The 22,900-nt window shown below is 36.9% G+C and overlaps 1 protein-coding gene across 7 annotated transcripts in view; it reads left to right on the forward strand.

Moving 5' to 3' along the window:
- LOC131426918 (protein sprint) overlaps positions 1–22,900 on the forward strand; it is a 73,663-nt gene that overhangs the window by 19,596 nt on the left and 31,167 nt on the right. For all 7 annotated transcript variants that reach the window (XM_058589694.1, XM_058589691.1, XM_058589692.1 and 4 more), the window contains exons 7-9: positions 15–269; positions 13,150–13,327; positions 13,395–13,975. In XM_058589694.1, the coding sequence (XP_058445677.1) occupies positions 15–269; positions 13,150–13,327; positions 13,395–13,975 (1,014 nt within the window). The remainder of the gene's footprint in view (positions 1–14; positions 270–13,149; positions 13,328–13,394; positions 13,976–22,900) is intronic.

Consider the following 22,900-nt stretch of genomic DNA (forward strand, 5'->3'; position numbering starts at 1 on the left):
CGTTGAGGAATCAGTTTCAGGCCACATCGAAGCGTCTTCCACCGGACGGAGAATGCCACATGTCGGGTTCGTTTATGAAAAACCAGGAACTAGACGAAAGATTTTCCGATTCCGATAACAATGTCCTGGCAATCCAAGGACCGCCGCCCAGTCAGCCCGGGAATGGGTTGTCATTTCGGAAGAGCAGCAAGACCGATTCGACTTCCACCGTGATCCACACAAGCCGTACTAGTAGAAGAAGCAAACGAAAGGAATCGAAACACTACCAGGTTTGTGAATTTGTGGTTTTCTTAGTTTAAGCAATATGTATCCGTATTGGAGTCGGTTGTGTTTTTATATGCAACTAGCTGACCCGTCGAAATTTGTCTCGCATAAAAATTATTTGTTCGAATTTACGTTTTCGGACAGAAGAATTGTCAAACGACTAAGTGGTTAACATTTCTCTCCATTATTTTACGGATTCTTAATCTACAATCAACGGAATTCGATACACATTCGGTTTAGCACAAATAGACATATCACCAAAAAATCATGCGAAGATGTGAAATATTTAGCAGAAATTGAGCAAATGCACAGATTGTCAGCCTATCCTTTGAATCAATGCACTGAACAGAGATCCCTCTCTAAGGGCCTTGACATAATAGACGTTTTGTCTTCCAGATGTGATTCTTGCTTCCGGTAATCGATAGAAAACTACCCTCACTACCCAGAGTTTTGTATTGATAAACTTAACAATATGTTGAAGAGTTTCTATCCTAAAGTTGTTCTTCCGGTAGAGTAGGATGTGTTTACAATTTGTATTTAGCCCAAGTAACTAGAATTTCGTGAAAAAGATTTGGCTTAAGAAGCATACAAAGTATTCTGAACAGTCCGTTGTCGAGAAATTACTCATACTTGAATGTTCACCCGAAGCAACAGAACAAACTTTGAAGCAGTTCCTTGTACAGCTTATAAGCAGCCAGAAAGTTTCCTCAGAAATTTTTCCGTGCGTTCAAGTTGCCAAAAAGTGCCACTTCTTGTTGCTTGAAGTGATGACGTTTAAATTTTAATTTGATACCGATCTTACCAATTTGAACATTCTACACAGAATATAAAATATAAAATGGAAGTCTCAATTCATTATGGTAATCATCTTGAATATTGATCTAATCAGCAAAATTCAAGGAAAATCTTTTAGTTTGACCACCAGTTTCATTGATTCATTCAAAAATTTTCTGATTTGTTTGATTTACTTTGACAATGACCAATTTTATTCATCTGACTCCGTTACACACAATTCATTAACTGGTGAACGATATCAGAACTTTTTCTCCTGCCTACATCGGAATTTCTAGAACAGTCATATACATTCCGTCAGTCATTTATGTCGTTTCCGTTTGATTCTAAACCTAAACCAGTTTCTGCCCTAACTGCTGTCAAACTGTTTGTTTGAAGCTAGTTTCGAACCTAGTTGCAATATCTTTGAACTGAAAATCGAGTCAGTTCGAACCTGGTTTTAATATCAAGTTTGATCCCCGTTACTAAGTGCGAAACCACCAGTTTCGTTTGAAGTGTTTAATGAAACTACCCTGGGTCAGTTTCAGTTTTCTCAAGCGAAAACGACATTAGCATGCAATGATTTGGATACCCAATTAAGCACGTGGCTCGAAATGACGAATAACATAGATTAAGCAAAGATAAACTCAAGATTACGAAGTATCATAAAAACCTATGAAGAATTTTGTTTCAGAATATCTGATGATTGACCCCTCAGTCTGTAAGGTTCAATTATAATGCTGGTATCCATGGTAACCTATTTATTATTTACAAATAAAACTAACTAAAAATGGAAACAGCAAAGCATGGGTCGCAGTTGTGTTGTTAACGGCTGTGAAAGCCGACCAAAGGATTCAGTAACATTTTTAAAATTTCCTGACAAGTCAAAATTGTAAGTAATCATGCAATATGAATTTTAAATATGAAACATCGCGTTATTTCAAGTTTTTCGCGTAAAAAAAAATTTTTTCAAATTTCATTTGATTTTAGTGTAAATAACATGAACAAACGTCCGATGCTTTAGCGCCCGATGACCTTCTGAGTACGTTCTGAGACTATGGAAATTCTTAAGCGATGTTCCACGATCCAAGAACTACTTGGAGTATTGTCCTTAGGGAGCACACTGTGTCACAGCAAGAACCACAACGGCTAATACATTTTTGTTTGTTTTTGGTTCATACTTTTAGAGCTACATCCAGGTAAGCTCCTAGTCGTCCAAGAACTTCAGTGAAAACAGTTCTTAAGATGTATACGAGCATTCAGCAGTCTATGTATAGTTTTTGAATGCTGCTCGAAATCGTAGAGCTATATACTGCTTACTTGGGTATCTTTTCCTCATGAGGTAACAGGAACGATAAGAAGAACGATAAGTTCGTTACTGCCCTTATTCTAAGGTCTGAACTCCAGGTAGTTTTTGGATGGCCTAGGGCAATCACAATTATTCTATTGATCGCATGTGGCATCACGAATGTGGACCGAGAACGATAAGTTCGTTACTGCACTATGTTACACAGGAACTGAACTCCAAGTAATATTTGGATGAACCAGCACTTATTAATAATTCGTCGCAATGATTCCATAAATTGATTGCAACACAAAAAAGTATAGACCACAATCAATAAACTCGTTAAAGTCATCGGTTACATTGGTACACCTTAAGGCTTGTTCCGAGGAGGTTTTGGATTATCTCGTTCACAGTATGTCAATTTTCTGTAACTAGTCCTACGAGTACATACCACACTCAATAGTCATACAAAAGTCACCCGTTAAGTGATTATATACAATATCTGTTCTCAAGAGAATTCTTGCCCAATATGCCTAAGATCTTATTTAAGGAGTGTATCGATAAGTAGTTAACAACATTCAAACAGTTATTACTCTGAAATGGCTTGCAGCGTGTTTTGCGGTGACATGTTTGTTTACATGTCAAAAACAGCTGCGCAATCGATTGGTTTCGGTACGGTTTATCGTTTTAATGATGAGTGGAATTGATCCGGAAACGCGAAAGAGAATTCTGCACACTTGGTGCTCAGAATGTGGTGTCACGTACAACAAAATTTCAAAACGGGTGAAAGTGCACCACACCAGTGTCAAAAATATTATCGAGAAGTTCGGTAAGACCCTTCCCATGAAGGATTTGCCCCGATCCGGTAGGAAGGCGGGTCCCAGCCAGCCCGGCCGGGACTTAAAAGTGGTTAAAAGTGGAAAACCCATCGGCGTCGACGCGGGATTTGGCCAAGCAGTTCAACACCAGCATCGGGATGATTCAACGGATCAAAGTTCGGAACTCCCTGAAAACGTACAAGAAACAGAAGGTGCCGAAAAAGTCCCTGGTACAGCAAGTTCAGGCCAAAACAAGAGCGCGAATATTGTATTACCGGATTCTACAGAATAAAGACGGATGCATCCTGATCGACGACTAAACCTACGCCAAGGAAGACTCTCGAGCGCTGCCCGGACCGCAATATTATACGAAATCGGTGTACCAGGACCTGGACGACGCTGACACCACGGTGGCGATGGAAAAGTTTGGGCAGAAGGTATTGGTCTAGCAAGCAATTTGTACCTGTGGTTTGCGGTCGTCGATTTTCTTCACGAAGGGCACAATTAACGCCAAGGTGTATGAGGAAGAATGTTTGAAGAAGAGAATGCTGCCACTGTACAGAAAACATGAAGGCTCCTCCTCTCTTCTGGCCGGATTTGGCTTCAGCCCACTACGCCAACTCCGTTCTACAGTGGTTGGCAAAAAATAATGTATAATTCGTGGGAAAGGACATCAATCTACCGAATCTTCGGCCAATTGAAAGGTATTGGGCAATTGTCAAGCGGCACTTTCGGAAGGAAGGTACAGTGTCCCAAAACATGCAGGAGTTAAAAAAAAACTGGACAGCTGCCACCAGGAAAGTCACAAAAGTAACTGTGCAGAATTTAATGAAGAATGTCAAGTCCAAAGTGCGAGCGTTTCACAGAAACTAGGATTTTCTTCAATATAATCAGTGAAATGCATAAAAATGTAATTTTTCTACAATATATCGAAAACTGATGTCAAAATATGTTTTTTTTTCGCTTTTTTATTCAATAATCAATGTTGCTAACTACTTTTCGATACACTTCTTAGATTCTTCGAAACTAAACAATCTAGTACTATACTATTCATATATTATTCACAACATTCAATTCCCTGAAGGCAGATTGTTTTGCATATGCATGTAAATTGAAATTTCCACCATTATGCAAAAACCTTTTTTTACGCGATCATCGCGTAAATTAAATAAAAAATTGCGTTATTTCGTTATTAAATTCGCGTAAATTGAGGTTTTAGTATATTCTTTTCTTCAACGGCCAAACACTTATGCAACTCGTTATGCGTCAATTACCTAAAGATGATCTAGCAAGCATAGGCGACTTTTTTAACTGAAAATTCCATTCTCCATACAAAACAACTTTTTGGATTTTTCCCACTTTTCTGGCAAGTTTTCCTAATTTTTTTGATGAACGAACCCGGCGGGGGTAGAAACTAATCAAACAAAAAAAGAACCATGTAAATTCGCCCATCTGTTTTTAAGTGATGCGATTACAAAGAATGATATCTGAATTTTTATATAGATAGATGTACATTCAATATCATTTTCATTCATTTATCATCCTCGTTGTTATGTTTCGGCAAAAGACTGGGAAACTTTTCAGTTTCATTCTTGCATAGTGGCAGGAAACGGGAATGTTTGTTCTGGCTTCCAGTGACGGTCAAGATCACGATACCTTTGGGAAAGAAAGAAAGAGGTCTTTTTTACGCGGCTTTTTTAACGTCGAGATCTGGTGTTATCCCGAACCTTTTTTTAAAGTAAACTCTCTGACACTTAGAAAATTTAGGGTTTAAAAAACATATTTTAAGATTACATCAGATATCGTCGTTTCATGCATTTCTACGAGATTTGACATATAAAACTATTCAATTTTGTGTTTTTCTGCTACGTGGATTTCTGAATTTACGCGGTCTCAAAGGTCCCAAAAACCGTTTTTTTCCGAAAAATGTTTTTTTGAGTTTACACCATATCTAAACGTTTAATGCATTTCTAAGATATTTGGCATCAAAAAAATTTTCGAATTCGGAAAATTTCAAATTTTTTCCTAAAAAACAATTTTTTCGAAAAAAATATTTTTGGCCTTTTGTTTTTGCTCAAGTCATCATAAGAGTATAAAAATCAGTTTTTTGAGATACACAAGTTTTGCGGTAAAAACTGTTTTTCAAAATTCTCTTTGAAGAATCTATTCAAATAAATTAATAAATAAAAGTTTTTTTCTTTATATGATGAAAAAATGTGGTTGTAAGCGCATAAAAACGTCAAACGATTTCTTATATCTATTGGTTTCCTTGTTGGAACGCCGCGGGGCTGAAAAAGACTTGGACAGCTGAAAAGTACAGTAAATTTACGATATATTTCACATAATGTAATCGTTTTAACATCATTTTTAAATGTTGTATGGAGCACAAAATGTTAAACGTGTGTTTATATAACTGATCATATAGTATACAAAAATTCATTGTATTCAATAATATAGCCAAGTGAAATTAGTTGAAAGCGTATCAATTTACCTTCGAGAAGGATCAAGTTTTACTACCAACCGAAGGAAATTTGAAAACTTTCTGAATTTTGAAGTGAACCTAAAGATAATGGTTTTCGGGGCAGCGAAAACATCAAAATTACCTGAATTAGCAACATTCTAAGTGCTGTCAGAAATCAAAGACTGGTCTAATTACTTTGAAATTTTGAGAATCTGATAGTTTATGTAATAATAATAATCTATCTTTTAAACTGACACACATTAAATGTGCGGATTGTCCTTTGATTATCAGAGCCGGCTACTTTCACTTCCGTTCTGTTCGAAGATTGAGAAGAGGACGAGTAAGTTTGTGTATCGCTTACTTTGATTGAACTTGAGGTTATATTCCCATGGATACAAACAACATGTAACCATGGATACCACTTTATGTTATTCCCAGCGCTATATATTTTCTACTAGTCGTTTCTAAGGGCATGTTCAGGAGTGTTCTAGTTCTAGATATATAATTTATGTCAGTTTTAAAATTTAAATCTAGAAATTATAACAAAATAAACTGGCAGCCCCAGCAGCGTTTTATCTGTGTTTCAAATATAGAAAAAATAGAACGGCAGTGTATACCAGTTTTAAATTTGACAGTAGAACTGGTCGAATAAATAAAACTAAAACGGATTTCTGGGGTACGTTTGTTTCAGTTTCATTTACATTATAGACCACCCATATGAATCTTGCAGTTGCTGAATTTGCTCTAAGATAGCCTAGATAACCTAAGGAAGGTAACCATTGAGGAATAAGGGAGTTCATGTGTGATAAATAAGCATAAATCCCACACTGGCTCTTACAAGCCAGTTGTAGTATGTTCGAGTCCCGACTTGGAAGGATTCTTAGTGTCAATAGGATCGTAGTACTAGCCATGCAATGATTCTGTACGTTAAGGATCGTCTGCGAAGTCTGTTGAAACAGAAAGGCCAAATTCCACAAAACGAATGTAATGCCAGGACTTTTTTGCCCACACTGGAAAAACATAAAAATACAGCAAACAATACTTCTATTTTAGAGTTATTATCTACAAAATATAAATTGAAAAGCGGTTGAAAAACTACTAAAAGTTTACCGAGGAGCGACGGAAGTTGAAAAATTACTTAAGGAAAAATGAAAGATTTCGGATAGACAATTGAAAGACGACTGAGAGCCGATTGATAAAAGACTGAAATACTACTGGAAGCGAGATAAGAGATGATTGAAGAAAGACTGAAAGGCGTCGGAAAAACAATTAGAGACGACCGAGAGACGACCTAAAAAAATTAAGAAGTGATAGGAAGACATAACTGCAAGACTACGAAAATACAGTTGAAAAAGGCGAATGAAAAAAGATTTGAAGAACGACCAAGAGTCGAATGATAGAGGACTGAAAGGAAACTTTTAAAAACGGCTGAAAAACGACTAAAAGTTTAACTAAAACCGACGGAAGTATGGTTGAAAAATAGTTAAAAAAAAACGCCCTAAGGACGAATGAAAAACATTGAAAGATTGTTTGTTTGAAAGATTACTGAAAGACAAAGAGGTGATTGGAAAACTGTTGAAACATAACTGAAAGATTTCGGAAACACAGTTTTAAGATGACTGAGAGACGAATGAAAAGTGACTGAAAGACGGTGGAAGAATGAATGCAAGATAACTGAAAAATATAGCCCATAGAGCCCATAGAAAACGAGATTAAGAGAAGATTAAGAAAAAGACTGATAGTCGACGGAAGAATGTTCGAAAGAGAGTGAAAATAACTGAAAGAAGATTGAAGAATGCCTGAAAGTAGTTGGAAATACATTTGTAAGACGACAGAGAGACTAATGAAAGAAGATTTCAATACGACTTAAAAACGACATAACAACGATTGAAATAAAACTTGAAGACTAGTAGAAGACTACTGAATGAAAACGGAAAAATGGCAAAAAAACGAAAACAGAGACAATTCTAAGACGACCGAATGACGTCTGGAGTCCAACTGGAACAGGACTAAACGACGACTGATTGACAACTGAAAGAAGACAACTGAGAAACGACAGGAAGATGACTGGAAAAGGACCGAATGGAGACTGAAAGGTGAGTGAAAGTTGATTGGAAAACGACTTTTAGACGGTTACGAAAATTGAAAGATGACTGAAAGCGGGCTGAAAACGATAATATAAAACCGATTGAGAGACGAATGAAAGAGAACTGGCAGACGACTGAAAGAATACTGAATGTCGACAGGAAGACTACTCGAAATCGGATGAATGGAGACTAAAAAACAACTAAAAAAGATATGGAAGACGAATAGCTGACAATTGAAACACCGATTGAAATGCGATTGGAATACGATTGAAAATTGATTGAGAGACAAATGATAGATGACTTAAAACGCCAGAAACTCAAATGAAAAATTACAGAAACATGACTGTTAGTCGTTGAAAAAGTGAATGAAAGGCGACTGATATAAGACTTAAAGACGACCGACAGACGAATGAAGTATGACTGAAAGATACCTAAGAAAGCTGCTTGAAGTCGGGTTTTACCAATTCCATCCTGTTTATCATTACAGTTTCGGTTTGCTTCACCTTAGCAATCCGTGTTTATTCCGCTCCCCGTCTTCCTGACTGACTGTTGTCAAATGTGTATCGAAATACTTAAAAACGGACAGTGCTTGCAGGTAAACCAATCTTTTTTGCAAGTTTTTCTACTGACAGATCCGAATTTTCATTGCGACCGCACACAATTGCTTTTCGCACTTGCTCTTCTTCCGACGCCATCTTCGATCTAAGAGCTTTTAGTATTCAGAGATGCCAATTATAATGATTTATCTGTATTGTACTGTTTTTTACACATACAGATTCATTACAGAGTTTTGCACATACAGATTTAATGCAGAGTACAGATTTTAAACAGATCTCACAAAAAAGGAAAAATTAAATTTTTCCGTCTGAGTTATCTAATAGTATTTGATTGCAGTGACGAGGTAAAAGTTTATCAACTAACGGACAAATCACAAATTAAAATGGGAATCTGTTGTGCAGATATTTTGTGTAGAACACTGAAATCGATTTATATTATAATTTGAAACCAATTTGAACTGATACTCAAGGAAGTATCATGGTATCATGACACTTTATTGTCAGACTGAGAGTTATATAACCAGACTTGACGTTGTATGTTGGGCATTTGAATTCCATATTCAATTATGAAGTCAAATTTCATTTTATTTGTGAATACAGATTAATACAGATTTTTTATACAAAGCAATACAGATTTTCTTTGAAAATATTTGGCATCTCTGGTAGTATCACCAAAACTGATTTTTAGCAAAGAACAGAGCTCATCAGTCTGCGAAATATTTCACGCGTTGATGAAGTATTTTAAGGTTGATGTCAGAGTGAGCGCTGAACGCGAAGCGATTCAATGCAATGTACTGTTATCGCATCGCGTTCACTCTGACAGGTTTGCTTTGATCAAATGAAACTAGCTCGCACGCGTTTTTCGACTCTTCGCGTTACGCTTTCACTCTGACAGCAGCCTAATACATATACGTATTTAGGGGCGTCCAAATTTCGGGGCAAACAAGCCTTAATAGATGACTGAAAAACCACAGAAGGAGAACTAAAAGACGTTTGTAGACTTTTTTGAATTTACAAAGCGATAGTCGAGCTTTTGTATTTCCAAGGCATTTCCGAATAAAGCCTAAGTTGCTCAACAATGTGAATGAGAACGTAAATTAACATTCCTTCAACAACTGTTACCTTCTCTCCCTTTCTACAAATTAATAACAACGAAGCTACAATTTGAGAGGTCTTTAAAAATATTACTCGATGAAAACAGCAAAATTTTGGGTAAAAAGAAATTAACAAAAAGTGGGTGACTAACGTTAGATACATTGCCAGATTGACGTGAATACGAGAATGTAAAACATTGTAAATAGTTCTTTAGGATTGATTGTTTAATGAAGAATCATATAAGGGAGAGTGTTCGGTTACCGGCACCCTTTTCTTTTAAGCTCATAATTTCAGGCCAAGTGCACAGTATTTAGACATCTATACATCAATGGAAAGCTAAAGTCCCTCGCTAACAACTGAATAAAGAACTAAGTTGATTTATTTGGTTGGGAAAACTTTATTATCAATTTAGTAAAGTGATAAATTTTGGCCATTTCAAAAAAGGTGTTCGGTTACCGGCACCCCCAGAAATTTCACTAAAAATGGAAAAATATAAGTAAAAACTGCAATTAATCAAAGAAAAAACGAAACTTATTCTTTTCGGAGGCATTTTGGACAAAAGTATTCATTGTCTGATGGTGACTTCGCCTTGGCTAATAATTTGTATGGTGGCACATTTGGTGTTGATTAGGCCGGTCTTTCACCGGCTTCGCGGTATTGAATACGTGGCTGAATTCGAATTTATTGGCTTCATATCCACTAAGCAACGTTTAAAGGCATTAATCAGTGCATTAAAGTTCATTTTCCTTGTTTTGGACGATTTGTTTGAAGTCGTCATGGCTACCAGAACCAGAGAACCAATGTGTTTACTTATATGACGGATGTATTGAAGCCGTCAAGTTGTCCACGTGTTGCATATCACCCGAGATGCCAGGTAATACAATAAGATTAGCTAGCAAAAACGAAAAGATCGCGCCAATTTTCAAAAGTCTGTAAATTCTTACGAATGTCTGCAAACAATCGAAGTTTCAAAAGTCTGTGAAAAGTCTTTAGACGGAAAAAGATTTACATGCTAACTAAGAAATTTGATAATTTACAGTCAAATTTGCAGACATCTCTGCATATCACTGACAATTTTTCGCGATTTGTCGAAAAAATGAGGTGCCGGTAACTGAACACCTTGGGGTGCCGGGAACCGAAATCGGTAGACATTTTGAAAATTACTGAAAAAAACTTTGGTTGCGAAAATTTTGATAGCATCCGGTATTAAATCACGAAATAGATAGATTTCGCCTCATATATATTCAATCCACTCACCTTTTCGATTGATGCTTTTCAATTTATGATACTATAGAAGAAGTCATAAAAAAAACTTTTATATTGATTTTCACGCAATTAAGATTTGTTTTAAGCGCAGCAAAAACTACAAACGTCTGTTTGCTTTGATATTCGGCACAAAAAGAACGTGCTGCTATTACACACACATGACATTTGTCGGAATGACGCTATCTGCTTCCTGTCAAAAGTTACGGTGGAGTGCCGGCAACCGAACATCTTCCCCTAATTGAATCGCTTGGGTGTTCAACAATGATGATGTCATGTAGTTCGATTGAATAAGATTGTCTGCCTGAATAACGATGACAAGAATTGCCTCTCGTGTGGATTTTTTCAATGGGAGAAAATAACATAAACAGTTCGTCGGGTCGATTTACTGGTCCTAAAGGGACTCATACGAGTATTTCTAGAAATGGTTAGCAATTCATCAGACTTCACATATTCCGACTTGGATGGAACTTTGCACAAGCAAATTTTCATTCGCTGTTAATTTTGTTAGTCTTTTTCTAATCTAATGTCGTTTTCGGCTAAGGCAACTGAAACTGTGATGTGAATAGTGAGATATTGAAGCAATAAGTTCTATGTGTCAAAGGGAAGAGATCGATTTTTTACATTTCTTTTATCATATCGTCTCATAGTTCGGATTCGTCTTCTGGTATTGGAAAAACTGAGTGAAGAGTATTAAAACCTTCAATTTCAAGGGTGTGTTCTTATAAGTGACGATATAAAAAGGAACAAATATTTTGAAACTATTCAGTAAGTAAGCTCTTCTAGTTTGCAAAATTTGTTGATTATTGGTCGAGCCGATTATAATAAATTTATATTCAAAAGGGGATGCAACAACAGAAAAATTTTCTTAACAGCGGTCAAAAACTCCAAAACGGAATTCACATAAATTTATCAGAGATGACTAGGACGATTTGCACAAATGTAAGAATGGATTCAAATGAAAGGTTTTAAGGTTTCATAGACTTCTATGCTGCTTCAACCGAATTCGACTTCCGGTCTCGGAACAGGTTCCGGAAGTGCTCTTGTCTACCGGCGCATTGTCTCGAAAACCCAATTTTTTTTCGAGGTAGTCCACGAAAATTATACTGTGACAAACCCAAAGAGCCGACTTCATAACCATTCCGCCCAATTTCAGTCTATTGTCGTTTAATCATTCCGTTTTCTGGCGTATAATAATGGATCTAGGCATCGTCAACAGTAACCAACCGACACCAATTTGCATCAGCATAGGCGAACATGCGTCCGAAGTGTGATCGCGTTCCTCTTTTTAATACTGAGTATGCAAGTGCGGCATCCGGCGGCAGGACATCTTTTTCATTCGCGGAATCTTGCTTAAACTATGATATGTTTGCTCAGTACTAATCCTTATGCCACTTTCTGGTCATTCAGTGCCATTTCGTTTAATTTTGACATTGATTTTTGTAATCGTAATGGATGGCCTGCCGCTGCGGGCTTCTCTCGAAACCACTATTTCAAAGTCTAGTCTGCAGGAGCAAGCCCCGTATTACTCATTCAACTTGTGCCTCAACAAAAATTTTTAAGAATGTAATCACTGTGAAAACCGACTTTTGAGCGGAGGCCCGGAGGCTGAATTCCACATACAATTCGAAGAAGTTCGTCGAGATAAACCAAACTTAAACTTCAAAACAAACTTAAATTTAGTTGAAAGGTCTTGTGGTCAGGTATGACGTTCCAGAATTACAGGGTTATTAGTGTTTGGAAGTGAAACACTAACGTTTCTCGGAAATGGCGGAACCGATGTTCATAAACTTAATATTGAATGAAAGTGCTTAAGATCCAACATAAAAAATCCTGAATTTCATTCAGATCCGACTTTCGGTTCTGAAGTTACAGGGTGATAAGTATAAGAATCAAAAAAATTTTAAACTGGTTGGTAGAATCTTCTAATTAGCAGAACTTGTTAGTTGATAGCCATACAAGTCACTTCTGTTCCCGATTTCGGAAATAGTGATTCAAAATCACAAAATGGAAATGGATTAATGGACCGTTTTTCACAAACTTAAGTTCAAGTGAAAAGGTTTATCATCTCATAAATTACTGTGAAAATTAGTTAGTAGTAGCCCTATTAGTTGATGACCAAACTAAGTGGGTTTAGTTATACCGGTTTTCAGATCCCGGTTCCAGAAGTACTGGAAGTAGTGGTCAAATGAACGTATGAATAGTATGTATCAAACCAACCGATGTCAGATTTCGGGAGGGGCCAGGGACCCTTGCTCGCCCCCCCTTTGGGTACGTGACTGCGAGTAGGGTTCGCACTTAGCAACGGGGATGTGAGCAAACCCGATATAAGAATCACATTTGAAACTAACTTCATACAGACGGTTTGACAGCAGTTAGGGTAGAAGTTGGGTTAGGTTTGACATCAAACGAAAGCATAATGGTGATAAAAACTTAAAACAAATTAGTTGTTATGATGTTTTGAAGAAACATTGTTTTTATGTACATGTACATGTGTTAATTCGGTGATGAAAGGAAATGATATCAATAGTTTTTTTTCAATTTTCAGGAATCTGACATTCTCGAGTCACCATCCGTGTACTGCCGTAGTAATTTAGGAGATAAAATTAGCGACTACGAAGATATTTGGACTCAGGACAACAACGGAAATACAACCCTGATAAAAAAGGATAAAGTATCCACATTTAAACCTACCTTGGAAAAACCATCGGAACTGCTCTCTCCGGGTTAGTAGATTAGGTTATTTTTACTGTGGTGAACTCTGTTTGATCTTATCAATTTTGTTCTTTTCAGGCATCGTAAGTCTCGAACAATTCAATCACTCACTGACTGAACCACCTACACCGTACAATCCAATCTTCCATGAGCAGACGAAAACTTCACTGATGTCTTCGTTCAGCACCGAAAACGTTATTCAGTTGCGACAGCATAGAGATGCGAGCAGTGATCGTAGCACACCAACCGACCTCCATCAACGCCACGTGCTAAAAACATTCTCGCCTACTGCGACACCAACAGATATGCAACCGCATAACCCTATGCTAGAGCCACGCTATCGAATGGGGCTCTGTTTTCCGAATGCTGTCAATCGATGCGAACTGAATGGCAATGATACCGGTGATAAAGTCAGAGCGGAAACACCAACACTGAACAATGGCAACAACAACAACAACAACTGCAACAAACAGGACAGCCCATTCTACGCCGATCCGGCTGATGTTTTAAACAGTATTGTACGAAGAAGTCCACTGCGTAGGTCAAGTGGTCTCCCCAGCAATCACAGGCACTCGGAACCTCCGAAACAGCTGCTGTCCGGCTACGAAGCCCAGTCTCCACCGATGTGGGCTTCGATCGAACAGGATGTTAAGCAGAGGGTATGTATTATAGTGTTTTTTGTTCATGTGTGGGTAGCGAAATATTCAGTGATACATTAGAGGATATATAAATTGATACTATCGGAACAGAGTTTTAATGGTCCCTTCCGACTATCATTTGTTTTCATCGGTTTCAACATTGTTCCTGGCTACGTTTTGGCAGCTTTTGCTTCTTATAGTTTCAAAGATTCCACCTCGAAGAATTTGACTTCCTAGTGACTACTTTTTTTTTTATCACATTCCGCTATGTTTCTATTTTTGCTACCTTTTTCAGTAACAGTCCGGTTTCTGTGCATTAATTGTGCTCAATATTTTGACGTTGTAGTTTTGAAAGTTCACGAATTCGACTGTGTTCATACTTCTAGCACAGACTTTATTCCCTTTAGTCGAGCTCTAAGATTGATTTTCTTCGATTTAAAGTGTATTTACATCTGCTGTTAGATGGAACTACTCGTTGTCTTCTTAGTTTTGAGTCAAGAAACCTTGGCTGATGCAATAAGTCTGTATAAATTAACCAAGACTTTCTGGAAACTACTGTCGGAAGTTCTTTTGCACAAAGAATATCAAAACAACAGAACTGCATTTCTACGCAGTAGTGTTTTGTTTCCATAACAAACAGTTAATGAAAAACACCGCCAGACGTCGCGACGCTCATTAGAGATGGATTTAATGAGGCGATTAATAAATACCATCAATCTATCGTAGTACGTTTTCTTATCAATGCAACGTGTCAATGAAGTACGGCTTTGTAATAAATATCAAATATTGCATCACCAGTGCTACTGAAAACACGTCATCCTTTGACAGCGGCTTTAAGTGGAAATGGTTTTGTATTATTGTACAGTGCACATGACCCGCAAACAACAAACGTCCTTTCTCGTTTGTTTTTCCGACGTATTTTTCTGTTTAAATTTTGTTTGCCAACTATTTAAATAATCTATTTAAACCACTAAGCTTGTTCAATCATTCTAATGTGGAAGATTCTATTTATATTAAATTGCTATTCAGGTAGGGATTTTGGAATCAAATATTCGGCACGGCCTGAAATTCTACAAGTTATAGAGAGCCTACCGATGAATGAAATGCAAATATCCGTCGCGATAGTGGGACGTGCCACATGAGCCAATAAGTTCTGATTTTGATTAGTAGGTGAGGTGTAGTGATTTTCCAATAGTGAGCAATAATACCCACAAATCTTCCAACTTGTCTCACTTCTCACAAAGCAAATCTTTCTACTCGTCTTCTAAATAGTGTCTGGCAAAAGCGTGGCTATTATATTCCTTCGACTGCAAAATTTCTAACGGGGCAAATATATTATTACTGACTGCTGGTAGCTGGATGAGATGGTTCTCGATAAATATTCACGTCATTTTAAGTTTTCAGATCGTAAGGCGGGATTAACGAGAGCTTCAATGTAACAAACAGAATTGAATCTCATTCAATATTGTGTTTCTATGGATGAAAATTTCAAAAAATAGTTCATTGGGATAAAGTTTTAGATCTTAAAAGAACCGAACTGGTGAATTTTTCCATGTAAAGATTTAGTACATTTTCGGTGAATGCGATGTTGTTTGTCTTATTCAATGGAGTCCATGAGAAGTGTGCCATGACAACCCCAGAAAATCGATGCCGACCTTTGCCCCGGTTCCAGTGTGTTGTGAGGTACTTGTTGTATTCTGATTTCTTGATGTTGTCTTTGCGCCATTGGGTGAACAAATATATCTATTTCAGCTGCACAAATAAACAAAACCAGTGTTGGCGATTGCCGAAAATTTGACAGAAGTGCTGGTGATTGCCGAAAATTTGACAGAAGCTGCTCGATATCTATTTATATTGTATGCAACATTTTGAATCCGGTAGAAGATGCTACAAGAACTTGAGTCTCTCAATGCATGAACCGCGAGAGAATTTTTCTACATTTCTTCGTTCCACTTCATACTCTGAGTATTTCACGGCCCTTAAAAAAAAAATTACAGTCTGATAATGATTGGTGCTGTGTGGAATTTACCAAGAGAGAAACGCACGTTGACAATTATCGCAGAAAATCGAATCGATGATTCTCATACTAGGTTGCAATATTTTAAAACCCTTGTGTGGAGCATTCACAGACATTTTCATAGACACAACTTATATAAAGGTTATATGTACATAGTTAGAATAAGCGGTAAATAAAGGGTGATTTTTTAAGAGCTTGAGAACTTTTTTAAACAATAAAACGCATAAAATTTGCAAAATCTCATCGGTTCTTTATTTTAAACGTTAGATTGGTACATGACATTTACTTTTTGAAGATAATTTCATTTAAATGTTGACCGCGGCTGCGTCTTAGGTGGTCCATTCGGAAAATCCGCTTTTTTATCGACAAATTTTGTTCAGCGATGAGGCTCATTTCTGGTTGAATGGCTACGTAAATAAGCAAAATTGCCGCATTTGGAGTGAAGAGCAACCAGAAGCCGTTCAAGAACTGCCCATGCATCCCGAAAAATGCACTGTTTGGTGTGGTTTGTACGCTGGTGGAATCATTGAACCGTATTTTTTCAAAGATGCTGTTGGACGCAACGTTACAGTGAATGGCGATCGCTATCGTTCGATGCTAACAAACTTTTTGTTGCCAAAAATGGAAGAACTGAACTTGGTTGACATGTGGTTTCAACAAGATGGCGCTACATGCCACACAGCTCGCGATTCTATGGCCATTTTGAGGGAAAACTTCGGAGAACAATTCATCTCAAGAAATGGACCGGTAAGTTGGCCACCAAGATCATGCGATTTGACGCCTTTAGACTATTTTTTGTGGGGCTACGTCAAGTCTAAAGTCTACAGAAATAAGCCAGTAACTATTCCAGCTTTGGAAGACAACATTTCCGAAGAAATTCGGGCTATTCCGGCCGAAATGCTCGAAAAAGTTGCCCAAAATTGGACTTTCCGAATGGACCACCTAAGACGCAGCCGCGGTCAACATTTAAATGAAATTATCTTCAAAAAGTAAATGTCATGTACCAATCTAACGTTTAAAATAAAGAACCGATGAGATTTTGCAAATTTTATGCGTTTTATTGTTTAAAAAAGTTCTCAAGCTCTTAAAAAATCACCCTTTAGTAAAATGATTCTATCGCAATTAATCCACTGCCCATACAGAATCGGATCGCGAAACGAGAATAAGCGACCGTTTGTTACTTCAGAGAGAATCCCCACAGCAGCGTGCTAACTCGTGATGCTCAGACAGGTCATCGAGAGAAATTCGCTCTCGCACTGGTGTCTATTCTAGGTTAAATGAACCATGCCGGTTTTTTGTTGCTGCGATGATATCCGTCTCTCTTTGATGGCACTGATTGAATCGTGTGAAGAGTTGCTAGAGTTGCATTCTTTGATACGATAACAGCCATCCTTGAACAAATCAGTTGCAGAATAGGTTTCAAATTTAATAGAATGGTTTTGCCTTTTTGAAATGCATTACTAAATTCATGCATTATCGAAATACATAGGGTTTCATACTAGCGGCAATATATAAAACAATTTAAAACATTAATTGATTGACAAAAGAAATCAATACTAAAAAAAATTTGTTAGAATACAACCCTGTGCATATTGAAAATATTCAAATATAGTGACATTCTGTCAATATTAACGTTCTTCTTCATCCAATTCAAGTTTAATTTATTTTCGAAAAATAGTAAATTTTGGTTAGTTAACAACCCTATGTGCCATGCAAATAGTTGAATCTAATGATTTTCGATCAGTATTGACTTCCTTTTCATTTAACTAATATTCAAGTTATTTTAAAAAAAGAAATTTTTTCGTTTCGATTTCCATTCAAGTAATTTCCGATTAGATTTTTCAACAAATTAATTCATGAGTGATTCAAAAGAGTTCATATGGAAATATTTGCCCCACCCGCCTTACAGACTTGGGCTCTCTGAGAATCATTTGTATTATTCCTGCGTTACATACTGAGTAAATATTGGAGCTAAACATTTGATCCAACATTGGGTTCTAGAATTCATTCATAATCCAGGCCCAGAATTCAGATCCAGCACTCTGTTAAAGGATTTCATTCTAAAAATCAGTTTCAGAATTTAGTTCCAGAATTTAGAATACAGCGTCAGAATCTGCCTCCAGAATCCAATTCCAGAATTTAGTTCCAGAATCCAGATCTATAATTTAGGTCAAGAATTCAGGCTCTGGTTCTGAATTCATCCATGGATCTGAACCTGAACTTTGACTTACCATATTACCGGTCCAGATCCTGGTTCAGGTCTAGTTTGAAGTCCAGCGAGCTCACCATATGACTAGTCTTCGACTTGTAACTTCTATACTGTTGATCTAGATCCTGGACTGGGATGTTCTCGATTCTGAACCAGAATCTGAACTTGCTACATCACCAGCTCAATTGCAAATCCTGAGACTTTTCACTTCGGTCCTGGGCTTGAACTCACTATAGTGCAGTTTCTAGGATCTGGACCTGGTATTGTAAAAAAAAGGCCCAGATTTGCAGGATATGAACTTGAACCTGTATTTAGATATGAATTTAGCTGCTCCTTTTATACGAAATGTCTTATTATCAACGGGTAAAAACGGGAAGAAACAGGTAGTAACAGACGGGTAGGACGGTAGTTTGATTGTCAGCGGAGGGCAACAAACTGAAGAAGTGGGATATTAAGGGATTAAGTATTACCTAAATCTATTTGTATCTTATGTGTCGGTAATAGCTTGAATAGCAAGGAGGGCTTATTTCCTTGGTCACGATTCAATAAAGAAATGGAGTTATTTTTGAAGATTTCTAAACTTTCAGCTGTGTCTAATTTCCATGGGTTGGAAATTTGTCTTATGATTTTTATGTCGTTGGTAGTGTGTTCATGATCTTCAGAAAATACATGTTCAGCTACTTTTGACTTGAAATGATGTGGTAGTCCTTTCTCTAATTCTTTAGATGCTTTCGCTATTTCAGCGACGTGCTCTTTGAAACTTTGAAAGTTCTTCAAGATTTGCCATAAACAATTCGCATAAAAACGGGGAGAGCGGATTACCCATTGGTGCCCCTTGTAACTGTTTATAAAATCCGCCTCTGAATTTGAAGTAATTTACATCCATACAAAGCCGAGTTAGGTTCAGATATGACCTTACTTTGCTTTTCCATAAATTGTTACTATGTTGTTGAAGTAACCAATCTTCTAATAGATTAATTGAGTCTTTCACCGGGACACTTGGGAATAAGGCGGTTACATCGAATGACACCATTATTTCGTCTTCTTCGATTTCACCAGAGTTTTGAAGTTGACTCGTAAATTCTTGTGTGTTGGGGACTGATCTACTGAAAAATTTTTTTGGCATAGAATGGAATTCTTTTACTAGCCATTTGGCGATTTTTTGGGTAGGGGCTCCCACTGAAGAAATAATTTCCCTTATTTCGTTACCAGGTTTGTGAACCTTTGGTAGTCCTTTGATTTTGGGTAAAGAATGGTTAGGAACTTTGAGGTGATTGAGGTTGATATCGAAGTTTGGATTACATTCAAGAAGAGTTTTATCCACTATTTTGATAATTTCAGGAAGGGGATCGGTTCTTTGTTTCCTATAAGGACCGTCATTAATTTTTTGGGTTATCAAGTCGTCATAATCTTGTTTGTCGGTAGACTTCAATCCAAACATTGCACATCCTTTGAAATCAAAACTAAATAAATTTGGTTTGGATTTAGTATTCAGCAGCATGAACTGTCAATTGAAAAATTTACTAGGTCTACAAAACATCCTACGGATAATTTGAAAAAATCTGGGGTATACAAAATCTCGTGTTCTCATTGTGATAAAATATATATTGGACAAACAAAGAGAACTCTAGACATCCGTTTCAAAGAGCACGTCGCTGAAATAGCGAAAGCATCTAAAGAATTAGAGAAAGGACTACCACATCATTTCAAGTCAAAAGTAGCTGAACATGTATTTTCTGAAGATCATGAACTCACTACCAACGACATAAAAATCATAAGACAAATTTCCAACCCATGGAAATTAGACACAGCTGAAAGTTTAGAAATCTTCAAAAATAACTCCATTTCTTTATTGAATCGTGACCAAGGAAATAAGCCCTCCTTGCTATTCAAGCTATTACCGACACATAAGATACAAATAGATTTAGGTAATACTTAATCCCTTAATATCCCACTTCTTCAGTTTGTTGCCCTCCGCTGACAATCAAACTACCGTCCTACCCGTCTGTTACTACCTGTTTCTTCCCGTTTTTACCCGTTGACAATAAGACATTTCGTATAAAAGCAGCATTACAGCATTCTTTCAAACAAACTTATAAAACCGATACACTGAAGAAGGATGTAAGTAACATTCCGAAATACGCGTATCTGTATTGTAACGTTTGTTATACTTCATTAAAGTATAGTGACTTTGTGAAAGTGTAATAACGTGACAGTGAAATAGTGGAATTAAATGGTACAGAAAAAGTGAAACTGTTGAAAACCAATAATGTTTTTGAGCGTTTTTTAAATTTTATTTTATAGAAACGTATATTGAATTTACAAAAGTGATTTTTCATAAAATATGATCTGAAGAGTTCTAGACAAAGAATGGAGAAAAGTTCGTCCAACATTATTTTTGTTGACTCGTGGAGTTCTTTGCAAATACAATAGGCCGCCAGTGCCATCACATCCAACATGTTTTTGAAAATTTACAGTGTTGTGTACGAGACTCGACCGATCATGATGCCATTAAAAATGCAATTTTAAAACTCTCCTATCAACAGATTTAAATTTGAAAAATAGGCAAATAATTGCGAAACACTATTTAGGATTCTAAAGCTAATTTTTGGAGTTAATTCATCAGCGTTTGAGTGTTTAGTAGAATAATTTCACTAGAATAAAATTTCTAGGGTAATGTTTCATACCAGTCGTTTTTCGTCCTTTTCGTTGACACTGGCTATATAGATCGGTAGCCAATGAAATTTTAGGAAGCTACTTGAAACCTCAATTCGATAGATAAATTATAAATATGTAGAATTTATGGTAAAACATGAGAAAGGTCTGGCCGGACCCATAAGTCAGAGGGTTAAGATCCAAAACTGAATCCCAAAAAATTGTTTTTAAGACTTTCTTCCTTTGAAAGAAACTACAATCTACAACCAAAAAAGGATAAAGAAATTCCGTTTGATGTATTTTAACTTTCGTGAGTCCCACCTTGTGGACTGGAAGCTTGAAATGACACGAATATTTAGAGAAAGTCATCTCATTCAGCTGGCGTTAGTAAGAATTCAATTGACCCCGTTTCATGCGTTTGTCACACACCATGGAGAAGACGAGTTGAAAGATTAGCTTTGTGCATCGTTTGCACCGAACGAGTGGCAATTATTTTCAGCAGTACAATTATCACATTAAAGGAAAATGCACTCGAACTTGTTTAACGCGAAAAAAACAAACATTTCTTTGTTATAAACTTCGGACCATTCTCTTGACTCTAACAAAAAGTTCGTATCGTTTAATAGAAACACACATTTTTTTGCCAAAGTTCGTTTTTATTATTCAACATAATTGCCATCAGAGGCGATACAGCGATTATAGCGATCTTCCAACTTTTCGATTTGTCCTTTGCCTCAAAATAGGCCTCAGTTTCAGCGATTACCTCTTTATTGCTTCTAAATTTTTTACCAGCGAGCATTCTCTTGAGGTATGAGAACAGGAAAAAGTCACTGGGGGGCAAATCTGGAGAATACGGTGGATGAGGGAGCAATTCAGCATGGTTTTTCGTTGTTGTTTTTGATCGACCCATTTTGCACAAAACTTTCTCATATCCAAATATTCGTGAATAATATGTCCAACACGTTCCTTTGATATCTTTAGGGTGTCAGCTATCTTGATCAACTTCACTTTACGGTCATTGAAAATCATTTTGTGGATTTTTTTCACGTTTTCATCGGTAACAGCCTCTTTTGGACGTCCACTGCGTTCATCGTCTTCGGTACTCATATGACCAGTACGCAATTTTGCAAACCACTTACGAATTGTTGCTTCGCCCGGTGCAGAGTCTGGATAACACTCATCAAGCCATTTTTTGGTATCGGCGGTATTTTTTTTTTCATCAAAAAGTAGTGTTTTATCAACACACGAAATTTCGTTTTTTTTTTCATTTTTTTCACAATAACAAAAGTAGCTTCACTCAAAATGCAATATTTCACAAACTAATAATCAGACAGCTGCAAAATTTATACACGTATCTTTTGAAGGTTGGTACTAATTGAAAATGGTATGGATTTAATTCTACTGGCGCCCTCTCATAGAAACGATACGAACTTTTCAGCCGATCTATTATGTGTAAATTGGGGGTTCAGTGTACCGTATACATGACTATGGAACTTGACAGATAAAAATACACAGTGAATATGAAATTGAATTATCAGGTTTTTTAAGGAGTGTATCGGAAAATAGCTATCCACAATTGTTTCTTTCAAATTATGATAAAAAACGATATTTTATTCAAACTAAAAATTGATCCTTTATTGTACGAAGTTTAACTGGAGCATAATGAAAACCGGATAAAATTAAAGTTATTCCTTCACGAATTTTCGAACTTTTGACTGAACGCTCTTCATCAAGTTCCGCACAAGTGTTGCATCGCATTTTTTGGACGCTTGAACCCAAGTTTGTTTGAACTCCTGCATATTCGCAGCTGCCTTACCAGTCTTCTTGATGGCCCTCTTCACGATTGCCCAGTAACGTTCGATGGGTCGAAGCTGAGGGCAATTTGGTGGATTGATATTTTTCTCAACGAAATTTATACCCTTTTCCGCAAGCCAATTGAGAGTGGCATAGTGAGCCGACGCTAAATCCGGCCAAAACAGTGGAGGTGTACATACTTCTTATATAAAGGCAGCAATCTCTTCTGGAGATACACAGATCGATAGATTTCTGCATTTAAAGTTCCGGT

This window comes from Malaya genurostris, chromosome 2 (genome assembly GCF_030247185.1).
Source record: "Malaya genurostris strain Urasoe2022 chromosome 2, Malgen_1.1, whole genome shotgun sequence".
NCBI lineage: Eukaryota > Metazoa > Arthropoda > Insecta > Diptera > Culicidae > Malaya > Malaya genurostris.